The 12,694-nt window shown below is 39.5% G+C and overlaps 2 protein-coding genes across 2 annotated transcripts; one reads left to right on the plus strand and one right to left on the minus strand.

The window, feature by feature from the left end:
* Nucleotides 1-584: 584 nt before the first annotated feature.
* On the plus strand, nt 585-4,952 carry LOC116031477 (protein SIEVE ELEMENT OCCLUSION C). Its single transcript, XM_031273700.1, has 7 exons — nt 585-854; nt 1,719-1,814; nt 1,933-2,378; nt 2,567-2,679; nt 3,178-3,302; nt 3,407-3,895; nt 4,159-4,952. Exons 1-7 carry the CDS (start codon nt 696-698, stop codon nt 4,780-4,782), a joined length of 2,052 nt encoding a protein of 683 aa, XP_031129560.1. The 5' UTR covers nt 585-695; the 3' UTR covers nt 4,783-4,952.
* LOC116031476 (putative multidrug resistance protein) lies at nt 4,902-11,857 on the minus strand. The gene is made up of 7 exons (XM_031273699.1): nt 11,669-11,857; nt 11,242-11,296; nt 10,224-10,408; nt 9,230-9,687; nt 7,616-8,156; nt 5,527-7,508; nt 4,902-5,435 (listed from the first exon to the last, which is right to left on the minus strand). Exons 1-7 carry the CDS (start codon nt 11,855-11,857, stop codon nt 5,054-5,056), a joined length of 3,792 nt encoding a protein of 1,263 aa, XP_031129559.1. The 3' UTR covers nt 4,902-5,053.
* Between the last annotated feature and the right edge of the window lie 837 nt (nt 11,858-12,694).

A 12,694-nucleotide genomic window follows, 5' to 3' on the forward strand; every position in this document is an offset into this window, starting at 1 on the left:
GGGTGTGTTTCTTAACATTGAATGGTGTATTTCGTAACATTGAGTGGTGTGTGACCGCACGGCTGCACGGGAGAGCACGGCCGCATTTGAACCAAAATCTATATCTCATCTACCTAGCCATTTTTTCTTCTAGTTCCCGTAATAACAATAATAATGTTTTTCTTTCCTTTTTGTAATAATAATAATTAATAAATAAAAATTATAAAAGTAATAACTAGCACAATATGTTTATGCCCTTATATGTTATTTTACATCCAATTAACAAAAAGTATTAGCTAATGTATCAAACACTTTTTTACAACCAGCTAATACAATCAATTGATCAAACCAACTAATCAAATCAGTTAACTTATCAGCTATCAAGTATTTGTCAAACACACGGCTATCTCTTTTATGCTTGCATAAATTAAAGTGGATAAAAGGATGTTTTATACTGTTATGACATAGACGCAATTCTTGAGACCTACTGCAAGAATAATCTCTTCGATCTGTTGGTGGTCTCCACATGCAATCTTGTAACAGTGTAATGTGTCTTGTGAACATAGCACAAGACCGAGAGAGAGAGAGAAAAGTGTTCAGTCTGTTTTAAGTTTCATTTGCTTAAGTAGGCCGGGTGGTGCTTTGGGCTTTGGTTATCTGTGCCCTTGCAGAAATGTAATTTCTCAACTTAACTACTACTTTGTTTCACCAAGACTATGAGCTTGCCTAGAGGCAAACAATCCTCCTTACTCTCTTTAGAAGAAGATCTACTCATAAAAAAGATCCTTCTCACTCATGATCCTAATGCCACTCACCTCGATTCTGCATTGTTACTTCTTGGTGTTCAGAATATCGTTTCTCACATTATGTCAAAGGTAATGATTTTACTCCATGTTATCTTTTCCAAAATTGGTCCCTAGAGCTATGAGTTTGATTTTATTTTCATTTTTTAAAAAATTTTGTTAATACCGTGTATTACATTCAAGTTGATGCAAACACTTCAAAATGTTTTTGGGCAAAATGTAATTCCATATATATGTTGCTTTTAGGATAGATTTTCGTCCCTGGAAGCAATGTTGTAGAAGACCCTAGGTGCTGGTCCGGCGTCCGGGTGCCTAGCACTCTTAAGTGGCCGAGTAGTAATAATAAGAAAAATAGCACACCCAAAAATATAAAAAACACCTGGCCCGAGTTGGGCGCTGAGTTGACTGATTCGGGCACCTAGTTGGCCGATTTGGACCCCTTGTTTGACCGACTCACCACCAAGTTGGCCGACTCAGGCACCTAGTTGGCCTACTCGGGCGCCTAGTTTGACCTATTCAGGCTCTGAATTGACCAACTCGGGCGGGCACCCGCCTAAGGGGCCTAAGTGGCCGAGTAGTAATAATAAGAAAAATAGCACACTATAAAAAAACACCTGGCCCCGAGTTGGACGCCAAGTTGGCTGACTCGGGCACCTAATTTGACCGACTCACTGTCGAGTTGGCCGACTCAAGCACCTAGTTGGCGGATTCGAGCGCCTAGTTTGACCGATTCAGGCGCCGAATTGACCAACTAGGGCGCCTAGGTCACCTAATTAGCCGACCGACTAATGTCTGCCTAAGGGTAAAATCTCCTCGTCCCAGAGGCTCCTACCACCTCATCGTTGCCTAGGCCCAATTTTGCAACAGTGGCGGGAAGTTTGCGGCCATAAGGCTGGCTGGCTAGCATAATATGGTTATTTGAATTTATTTTTTCAGGATTCTGATCCAACTGATACCATCACTCCATGTAATGTTGGAGTTGCTGGACTAGAAGAAACACTAGGGCAGACCATCTATAAGATTTCACATGAGGTACTTGCTAACATCTTATCCTCTCAAGGCAGCCTGCATGCACCTCTTAGTCTATCATCTCCTAGGAGCAGGGGGGTATTCTCATTCAACTGCCTAGATTTAACAGTTTTTATTGCAGATTTTTAGCATATGTTCTAATGGCATTGATGAACATGCAAAAACAATGCTGCTCTTTGAACTTCTAAGCCATTTAAGATGGGATGCTAAAGTAGTATTGGCACTTTCGGCATTGACATCTACCTATGGAGAGCTATTGCTCGTGCTACAGCAACTCCCTCATAGTCCTTTGGCTGCTCTGGTTGCGGCACTCAAGCAATTACCTCGCAACTTAACTGCTTTGAAGATACAGTTCAAGGCTTTGAATTTGTTGATTAACACAATGGTGGAATTAGCAAAAATTATTGTCCGGTTTGAAGGACTGCCTTTGCAACTAGTACTTTTGGATCACCAGGCAATTGCTGCTACCAAGTCTAAAATCTGCATTGCAACTTACTGGATTTTGAGAAGCTCGTTATCGTGCTTCTCTCTTCTTGCTGACTTGAGGACTGTAAAAGATGAGCAAGTGCATGTTCTTTCCCTTCACTTACAATTTCTTCCCCTTTTTTACCTTGGTCCTGTTTTTTTTATCCTTTTCTTTGAGAAATAGTGATAGGTCTTTTGGACTTATGTTAAGTGAGATTCCTTTAATGCTTTATCATGTTAAGTTATACTAAGGATTACCTAAAGAAGGGTGTGAACTCTTATTGATCCAGGCATTCAAATAGAACAGCAATTGCATCATGGGCTCTCTTCAGTCTGGTATACAAGTTAAGTGGGTTATACCATGAGCTTAGAGAGCAAGTGGATGTGTGCTGTCAGCAAATAGGTAAATGCCTTTAATAATAAAGCTTCTTTCAAACCATTGTTGGGCGGAGGGCCGTGAAGGGCCAAGTCCAGCACCAGGTGGCTATGGGGATTGCTAGGCGGACGGAAGAGGCTTTAAGGGCCAAGCCTAGCACCCCGCCTCTAAAAAAATGGGGCGGCATAAGGAAATAAAGTTGCGTAGGTAAATGTCTTTAATAATAAACCTTCTTTGAAACCATTGTTGGGCGGAGGCTGGTGAAGGGCCAAGTCCAACACCAGGTGGCTAGGGGAATTGTTGGGCGGAAGAGGCCTGAAGGGCCAAGTCCAACACCCTGCTGCTCGAAAATGTGGCGGTATAAGGAAATAAAGTTGCGCTTTTGCTGGTAGTTATAGCTTTTGGCGTAGTGGTAAGCGCCTGATCCTAACAAGTGGTATCCTATTCCTTATATGAGACATACTCAACAACCTTTCTAGTGAAGAAATGAATCAAAAAAGTCTATAATTTGTTGATGGCTTGCAGAGACAAGGTTTCCTGAAGAGCTGTTGAATGTTTTTAAGTTAAACCATCTAGATAACCAAGAGGTGCTTCAGATGCTTTTTGCCTTGAGAGATAACTTGCCTTTGAAAAACTATTCAAAAGAAATGGTAATTTCCTTCTTTCCTTTCCCTCTCTCAGTTAATTTTCTGTATACCTGCAATTGAAGAACATCATAGAGAAAAATTTGTAACATTGGCCTTGTACTGAACAGTGTGGCATCCTTGAATTGAAAGGCAAGGAGGTTATGTTCTTGATATCAAAGCCAGAGATTTTCTCAATGGAGAAAGTCTTTTTTCTGATGCAACAGACATATGATCATCCCCATCGCAAGAATTTACCGGGAAGCTATGTAATTTTATGGGTCCCAATTGCCACCTCCGATGTTTGGAGTCACGCTGATGAGATAACTTTCCAGTTTTGGACGAATTCGTTTCCATGGTTCTCTATCAGGCAACCTAGGTTACTAAATTCAGATGTTGTGCAATTTATTAGGCGAGAATGGAATTATAACGAGGAACCCATAATGGTCATCTTAAACTCTGATGGAGTAATTACAAACTTGAATGCATTGGATATGGTGTGGATCTGGGGGGCCAAAGCATTTCCCTTTTCAACTTCAAAGGAAAGGGAGCTGTGGGAAAACCAGAAGTGGAGCCTGCAATTCATAACTGATGGTATTGACCCTTTGTTGTCCCACTGGGTAAGGAGCCTCTTTTTTTTTTTTTTTTTTTGAAACAATTATGACTCTTTATAAGGTAGTATATGTTCTATACTTTCTCAATCTTTTTCAACACAAAGAATCAATGTCCCCACCACCGGGGTTTGATTTTATGACCACTCATTTGGAATGGTAACAGATGCGTCATCACACTACTTAGTTGGTCATTACTACATACTACTACTTCTACAGAAAGCAATGGTTTATGTACAAGTGCTTACATTGTTGGTTTGTATATGTATCAGGTCGAGGAAGGCGAAAAATATATCTGCATTTATGGAAGTGATGACATAGACTGGATAAGAAACTTCAACAGTAGGATGGACAAAATTAAGCGTACAGGAGTTCAGCTCGAGGTGATTTATGTCGGGTGGAGAAATCCAACCGAAAACATCATAGACGCCATCCGTCAAGAAAACTCAAGTGTGGTGTTCCTCAGTTTCGCGAAAATGCAGCTTTTTTGGCTTCGGATGGATAGTATCAGAAACTCGGTTATGCGACTAGGCATTGATAGTAATGTGAAAGGCGAGGTGATGGGGTTGTTGGATGCTGTAGAAAATCGGAAGCAATGGGGGGTGATCGGGAAGGGATCATCATCACCCGAGATAATAACACTTCACGACAGAAAACTCCAGGAATGCTTTGATCTCTTCCCGGAATGGGGTGAAAGTGTGGGGAAGCTTGGATTACTAGGTGCTATTAGAACTGCCATGGAGTCTCCTCTGCCTTCCAAGCCCTGCTATCACTCGGTAACACTTCCATATCAGAAAGAAGTGAGCCAAGAAACCGTATTTTGCAGTGAGTGTAGGCGCCCCATGGAGAAGTATGTTGTTTACAAATGTGATGTTACAGATTCTACAGTTGAATAGGCTGGCAGAAATAACTTATGGAGAAGAACATGGCTAGAACAAGCCTGTCCTTTATGACGACTATTTTTTTTTTTTTTTTTTTTTTCTCTTTGGTGATGAACCAAGTGTTGTGAGGCCTATTTTACAATAAAGATACCAACATTTATAAAGCATTGCTATTTTCAGTGAAAGTGAAGTGCATTTAAAGATTGAGGATTATATATACATATTTTTTTTAAAACTCTAAACAGGTTGGGAGTACTGTGGAAGAAAAACATATTTTTTTTCTTGTTTATGGCCTGATAGGGGGAGACTGGCCATATTGCAACTTAATAAGGGAGTAATAGGAGCCATGCGTCCCGAGGCGAAGCAAGTCAGAGTGTGATCCTTGCTCTACCACCTTCCCGTTCTTGATCACACTGATGGTGTCTGATTTCTGTATCGTGGAGAGCCTGTGGGCGACGATTACACATGTCCTTCCGTTCATCATCTTCTCTAGTGCCTCCTGAACCAAGTTTTCCGAGACACTGTCGAGTGCACTTGTGGCCTCATCCAAGAGCAGGATAGCTGGATTCTTTAGTATGGCTCGAGCAAGCGCTATTCGTTGCTTCTGCCCTCCTGAAAGCTGCACTCCTCGCTCTCCACAGTATGTTTCGTATCCATCTTTCATTGAGCTGCATCCATTAAACTGGCTAAGTTCAGCATATATATATATAATATCATATCAGAGTGAGATATAGCTTAGATGATTGTAGCGTGTTGTACCTTATGAATTCGTGTGCATTAGCAAGAATTGCAGCTTTCTTGATTTCAGATTGGGTAGCGTTTTCTTTGCCATAAGTAATGTTTTCTTGAATTGTGCCTGCAAAAAGGGTAGGTTCTTGACTCACCAGAGCTATGTGTGATCTGAGGCTCCTTAGGTTGTATGCTTTGATGTCTCTGTCATCTATCAGTACTGATCCTCTCGTGGGATCATAGAATCTTTCGATCAGTCCAATGATGGTGGATTTTCCCGAGCCACTTTGTCCAACGAGCGCCATGGTTCTTCCTGGTTCAATCTTGAGGTTCATGCCTTGAAAAACCATCTGATCAGGCCTGGATGGGTAGGAGAAGAAAACACTTTTGAGTTCTATCTTTCCTCTTAGTGGATTTTTAACTTCAAGTCCTTGCAGATTATCATCAGGCTCAATTTCTGATTTCCTGTCGAGAATCCCGAGAACAGATGCAACAGCACTGCTACCTCGGGCTAAATCTGAAGTCATGCTTCCAGCATCAGCAATGTTCTTACCAGTACTCAATAAAATGAAGAAAGCTTGGAACAGATGTTTTGCAGACACTTCCCCTTTGTTCATTAGCCTACCGCCATACCAAAACGTTATGGCGATATTTGCTGTGGTGATAAACTGAGAACAAAAAAGGCCTGCGCCAGAAACCCATGACTGTCTAAGGCTCTCTTTCCTGGGGCCTCTCTGTGTTTCCATGAAGAGCTTCATGATTCTTTGTTGAGATGAGAAGGCAGTGATAGTCCTGTGATTGATTACAGCTTCGCTTGCTAGCTGGCTTCCTTCGCTTTGTGCCTTTTTAGCTCTTCTCGACATGCTTTTCATCAGAACGCTTCTCGAGTAGAAGCTCATAACGGCTAGAGGTTGTATGGCAATCAACACAATCGCGACTTTCCAAGTGACGATCAATCCCAAGAGGAAAGCGAGAGAAGCACTGGTGGAAATTTGAAGCAGCAACGAGATTCGGTCCCCAACCAGGGCTCTAACCATGTTTGCTTCAGAGGCTAGCCTGGCAGAGATTGCTGCACTCGTGTTCTCGTCCTCATCGTACCATCCCACTTCAAATGTAAGCAAGCTTTGAAGTATTTTTTCCCTCACTCTCTTAGTTAACATCTCTCCCATGAAAGCAAAGTTGTAATGCTGTATTATGCTGGTAAAATAGGTAATGACACCAAAGCACAGAAAAGCAATGCTGTAATCCTTGGTCTCTGATTTTATGTTTGAAGAATTTGATACATAAACTGAGACGACGGTTCCCAAGCAATAGGCATGAGCTGGTTGAACTGCCCCAAAAGCGAAAGCTCCAAGGCATCCCAACAACGCTCTCTTCCACTCGGGTCCGTTTAGTTTGAGCAAACGCCACATCGAAGGACTCTTCTGATACAACTTCTCAGAAATGTCCTCAGTGTCGTCATCGCTGTCACAGTAAGAGTACAAGTGGACTGAAGGGACAATGCTAGGACTTATTACCGAGGGGCTGACAAAGGGAGAAGCAGGGGTGTTTAGCCCGCTTGATCTTGCACTATAAGGAGAGTTTGGGGTATTCATATGGATCCCTCTTCTCGAGTTCCTCGAATCATTCGGGTGATGATAAGAATGTGAAGGGGCTTCGGTTTCTGTTTCTTCTGCTGATTGTTGCAGTTGCACCATCTTGAAGTAGACCCCACCGCCTTCTTCATTCTTTTGCATCAGCTGATGATGAGAGCCCGACTCAACTATTCTCCCCGACTGGAGGACAACGATTTTGTCAGCCTTGCGAATCGTGCTGAGGCGATGCGCAATGACAATCGTTGTCCTTCCTTCTGAAGCCTGGTCTAATGCCTCTTGCACTACTCTCTCAGATTGTGCATCTAGAGCACTTGTAGCTTCATCAAGCAGCAGGATTTTCGGGTCTTTCAACAACGCCCTCGCTATCGCAATCCTTTGTTTTTGGCCTCCAGACAGCTGAAAACCAAACTGCCCCACCTGTGTAATGTAACAGAAGATAGAAGCCTTATCAGAGACCATTATATTCCAAGTTTTAGAAAAACAGGTAAAATAATCTTAGAATGAGTGATTTGATAATCTCTTACATGAGTTTCATATCCTAGGGGTAATTTCTCAATGAAACTATGTGCATTTGCAGCCTTAGCAGCATCAATCACATCTTCCATTGAAGCCTTTTCATTCCCAAACAGTATATTTTCTTTGATTGAAGTTGCAAACAGAACTGGTTCTTGATTTACAAGGCCTATCTGAGATCTCAACCACTTAAGCTTGAGTCGTTTTATTTTGTAGCCGTCGAGCAAGATATCGCCTTCGGTTGGATCATAAAACCTTTCTAGCAAAGAGATGAGTGTGGATTTCCCAGAACCACTCCCTCCCACCACACCCATTGTCTTCCCAGCTTTTACTCTCAGACTGAAGTTTTCAAGAACTGTGATATCTGGCCTTGATGGGTACCTAAAACTCACATCTCTGAATTCAATCTCCCCTCTTACATATGATAGAGCTTTCCCTTTCCCATCCTCGGAGTCTATCTCAGGAACGCGGTTTATCAGCTCAAAAATCTTGGCAGCAGCAACTCTTGCCTCAGTGATGAATGAGAAATTAGGCAATACACCCATGCATGATCTATAATAACAAAAAGGAAAAAAAGGTCAAATAAACCCCTAAATTTTAGAAAAATCAATTAGGGAGTCATTATGCTATACACCATTGTCTACATAGCTGTGTAGACCACAAATGAAATGTACATTATCTGAGTACTGAAAATACATTATTTTATATACTATCAAATAATATACATTCAGTATACAAATAATGTATTTTTAGTATATTAAAAATAGAACTTGTATTCAAAGGAAGTACATTATTTGAGTATTGAAAATATATTATTTTGTATACTATCAAATAATGTGCATTGGTTTCAAAAAAAATAAAATAATGTGCATTCAGTACAGAAATAATGTACTTCTAGTATATTAAAATGTACCTTATATTCATGGTACACACAGATATGTGGACCATGATCCACAGAAAACTTTGCTTCAATTAGGCCCTTAAAATTTTAAAAGTAGCAATTAAACCCATAAACATATTATTTTGGAGCATTGAAACCCGAAAATCGGTTGTTGACCTGTAATTGTTGGTCACTAGGGTTTCGATGACTTTCTGGCTAACTTTGACAACCTTCCGACAACTCCGCCAGCCTTCGACGAATTTTCAACGAGATTCCGAGACAAACACCAGCAGCCGATGACCATCAAACGGTCGCCAGTCGCATTTAGAGAAGGTGACCAACTTTGGTCGCCTTCTCCTTCGACCAGTTGGTTAGTTGCCTTCTCTAAACATGACCGTTTGACGATCGCTGATCATTGGTGTTTGTCCCAGAATCTCGTCGAAAATTCTTCAAAGGTCGGCTGAAGGTGTCGAAGTAGCATCGAAGTTGGTTGGAACTCTAGTGACCTGCAATTATAGATCACAATCAATTTTTGAACTTTAATGCTCAAAAATAACATTTTATGGCCTTTCAAAAAAAATATTTTATGAGTTTAATTTTAATTTTTGAAAGTTTAAGGTCTCATTAAATTTTTAAAGTAAAATTTAGTGACTTATTTTATCTTTCTCCAAAAAAAAAAAAATCTGGGATTTTGTTTTTCTGAATATGACAATAATGAATTGAGAGAGTGAAGTGACCGACTTACAAGCCTCCAAGATTGATGCAAACAGCTGATATGAAAACGCGGCCACCACTCTCTCCTTTATCAGCTACAAACACACTCCCAATCCAAGATTCAAACGCCCAAGCCACATAAACCATTCCCATACTTCCTATCAAGTTCCCCTTCACAAACCCTTGCTTTATTCCAAGATTCTTGCTCTCTTCAAGAGCACTGCTGAATCTCTTTACTGTCTGGATCTCTGCTACATATGAATAAACTGTTCTTATTGATGAGATTGCCTGTTCTGCTATGCTACCCGCAACTCCATATGCACCCCTCATCTCCATCCCGGATTTCATTAGTAGCTTCCCAAATGCCACACCTGGAACCATAAACCCCAGCTGGAACGGGATAGCAGCCACTGCTAGTCTCCAGGAAAGGATGGCAGCCACTATGAAGCCTGATATGAATGTACAAAGGTTTGCCAAGGTATTCGGGATCTGGAAAAATGGAGAGAAACACAAATGAAAATACCAGTATTGTAAAAATCAGCCTAGGCCCGCGATAGGCCCCCTTATGTCGAGGGATTTTACCTTTAGGCCGGCATTAGTTAGCCGGCCGACTAAGCAACCTAGGCATCCGAGTCAGCCTATTAATCAGCGGCCTAGGCGCCTGAGTGGTCGAGTTAACCTACTAGACACCCAACTCAATTGAGTGTTTTTTTGTGCAATATATTTTATTATTATTCTTACGAGGTTTTCTCTTCGCCCTGTGACCCTAGCCGGCAAAGGACCACAAGGAGATAAACCAGCCTAGGTTACCCATAGTCGACCGGCTCAAACCTTTGGGTTTGAGCGATCGAACCTCCAACCTCTTGGTTGTAAGTAGAGCACTCTTACCTCCTGGACTGTCCTTATGGACAATATATTGAATTATTATTATTATTATTACTGGCTCGTCTAGGCTAACACCTAGGCCTTCTACAACATTAGAAGATACTATAAACTAGAAAGATTGTACCAATACAAAGCATCACCTTCTCTGCAATAACATCTTGGATTACATGAGCATCAGCTGAAATAGTTGAGACAACTTGGAAAGTAGAGCATGATGCATCTTGGTTGTCAAAGAAGCTGACTTCTTGTCTCAGAACTGATTTTAAGTATTCTTTCCTCATACGAGATGTTTGTCTCTCTGCAGTTACTGTCCAGCAAACTCCCTCTATGAAAGCAAGAAATGAATGGTGTTAGGACTTAGGATCAAGCACCCTAGCAACCGGTTAAACTGCACAGCTTTTTTAGTTACTGAGACTTTGAACCCGTGATATGGCTATAACAAAGGCACAATTAACAATTTTATTTCTTTATAGACCCCATCACATTTTTGAGAGGTAATATGTTGGACTTGACCCTTTACCGGTCTCCGCCCAATAATCTTTCTAATCACCAATTGATCAATTCTTATATTGTGGACAAGGATTCATATTGCATTGTGAACCTAGTTCAAAAATTATGTGCTTGCATTTAGCATATTTGTAGTTACGCAGTTAATAATTTCTGTACTTGTAAACAAATTGAAGACACATAACATGGTAATTACAGACACATAATAATAACTACAGACACATAAATTGTTAACTACATGTACAGAATATGTTAACTACAAACACATAAGATATTGATTAGCATGATATGTGTCTGTAGTTAACATATTGTACACATGCAGTTAATAATTTACATGTTTGTAGTTATCATGTTTTGTATTTGTAATTATCATGTGATAAGTCTTTAATTTTTTTACAATACAAAAAAGGTTAAATGTATATACAAAATTTGTCAATTGCAGGTACAAAATTTGAATGTTATATTTTGAACAGTATCCACAAATCACAATGCAAAATAAATCTGGACCATAGTATAATTTATCCCAATTAATGGACTTGACCATTTATCGATCTCTGCCCAACAAATGAGCCGGGGTTATTTTCAAACTAACAAGATAATCAAACAGCAAAGGTGTTTTAAGATACATATATGGTAAACGTGAATGCATACCGATGAAAGCAGAAACTCCAACTCCAATTGCAACATAGAGAAGCCTGAGTGAGTACTATTTATAACATACACAGACCAGATATAATCTAGTTAGTTAGTAACTGTTTTCTATGCTGTCACATAGATCAATCTTCTAGTCTACTAATAGTAAATATGCGAGTTAATATCTAATTTGGTCCGTCAACTATTAGGATTTCACAATTTTAGTCCTCGACTTTCAAACTTGCAGGTTCAATTTCATCCTCGCAATTGCTAAGCAAAATGGTCCTAATCAGGACTACTTTGGTTTGAATAAAGGACTATTTTAGGTAAAAATTGCATAATTAAAGATGAAATTAAAAAAGTTTGAAAGTCGAAGATCAAAGTGGTGAAATCCTAATAGTCGAGAGACCAAATCGGGTATTAACTCGTAAATATGCATACATACCTTGTCAACAACTTCATTGGAGATGGAAATGCCTGCAGAACCAAAGTCATCAATGATTCCACTAAGTATGTACATGTTCAGAGCAATCATCAGCCCATCTCCAATACATCCTAAACTACCAAGAAACATCAGCAACTTGTCTATGTTGTCTGCATACCTAAAAATACCACAACCTCTTGCTCCCCCCATTTAGTGCCCCTTAATGTTAAACTCTCCAAACTCCTACTTTAATTTACTACTTAATACAAGATTTCTAAGTTGATAAATAATAGACACACCCCTATATATGCTTAAATTTAACCATTCATGTATCACTGTATCAGTCACAACCTTGCTAAACAGGTCATTTATTTGTCTCTTGCTAGTAGCTAGGATAGCTACCTCTCATAGTATCATATATTCCAAGCCGGCTAGTGGGACACTTTTGTTGGAATCTTTGATTACATCAAAACATTGGACAAATAATCTAAACTAAACACAGAAAAATTTTAATTTCATAGTATTTTTCTTTGGGAATCTGGAATCATTCCATTTGCTACCATCCAGCTGCTGAAGAAGTCAGGATTCTTCATGGTATTTTTCACTTGATGCGGGTATTATATACACTCTTCAATTGGACTCTTGTATTAGGTCTTAATCACCCTACATAAGCAACTGCAGATCAAAGTTAAGATAATAGACAATAATAGTGACATTAAAAGTTCACCCTTAGACATGAGGGATTAAGGGTGTGCATCCAGTAAACCGAACTGAATTAACCCAAATTTTTATTGCCAAATTAATCGAACCTATATTTTTGGGTTAATTAGTCTGAAGTTTTTTAGCTAAATTTTTAAATCCTTAAGATTATAAATTTTAACATTACCAATTACATCAAAACTTATAATAAAAAATTCATAAGAAAATATACACAAACCATACAATAAGTCCAAAAATATATATATATATATATATATATATATATATATATATATATATATATATATATATATATATATATATATATATATATATATATATATATAT

This window comes from Ipomoea triloba, chromosome 10 (genome assembly GCF_003576645.1).
Source record: "Ipomoea triloba cultivar NCNSP0323 chromosome 10, ASM357664v1".
NCBI lineage: Eukaryota > Viridiplantae > Streptophyta > Magnoliopsida > Solanales > Convolvulaceae > Ipomoea > Ipomoea triloba.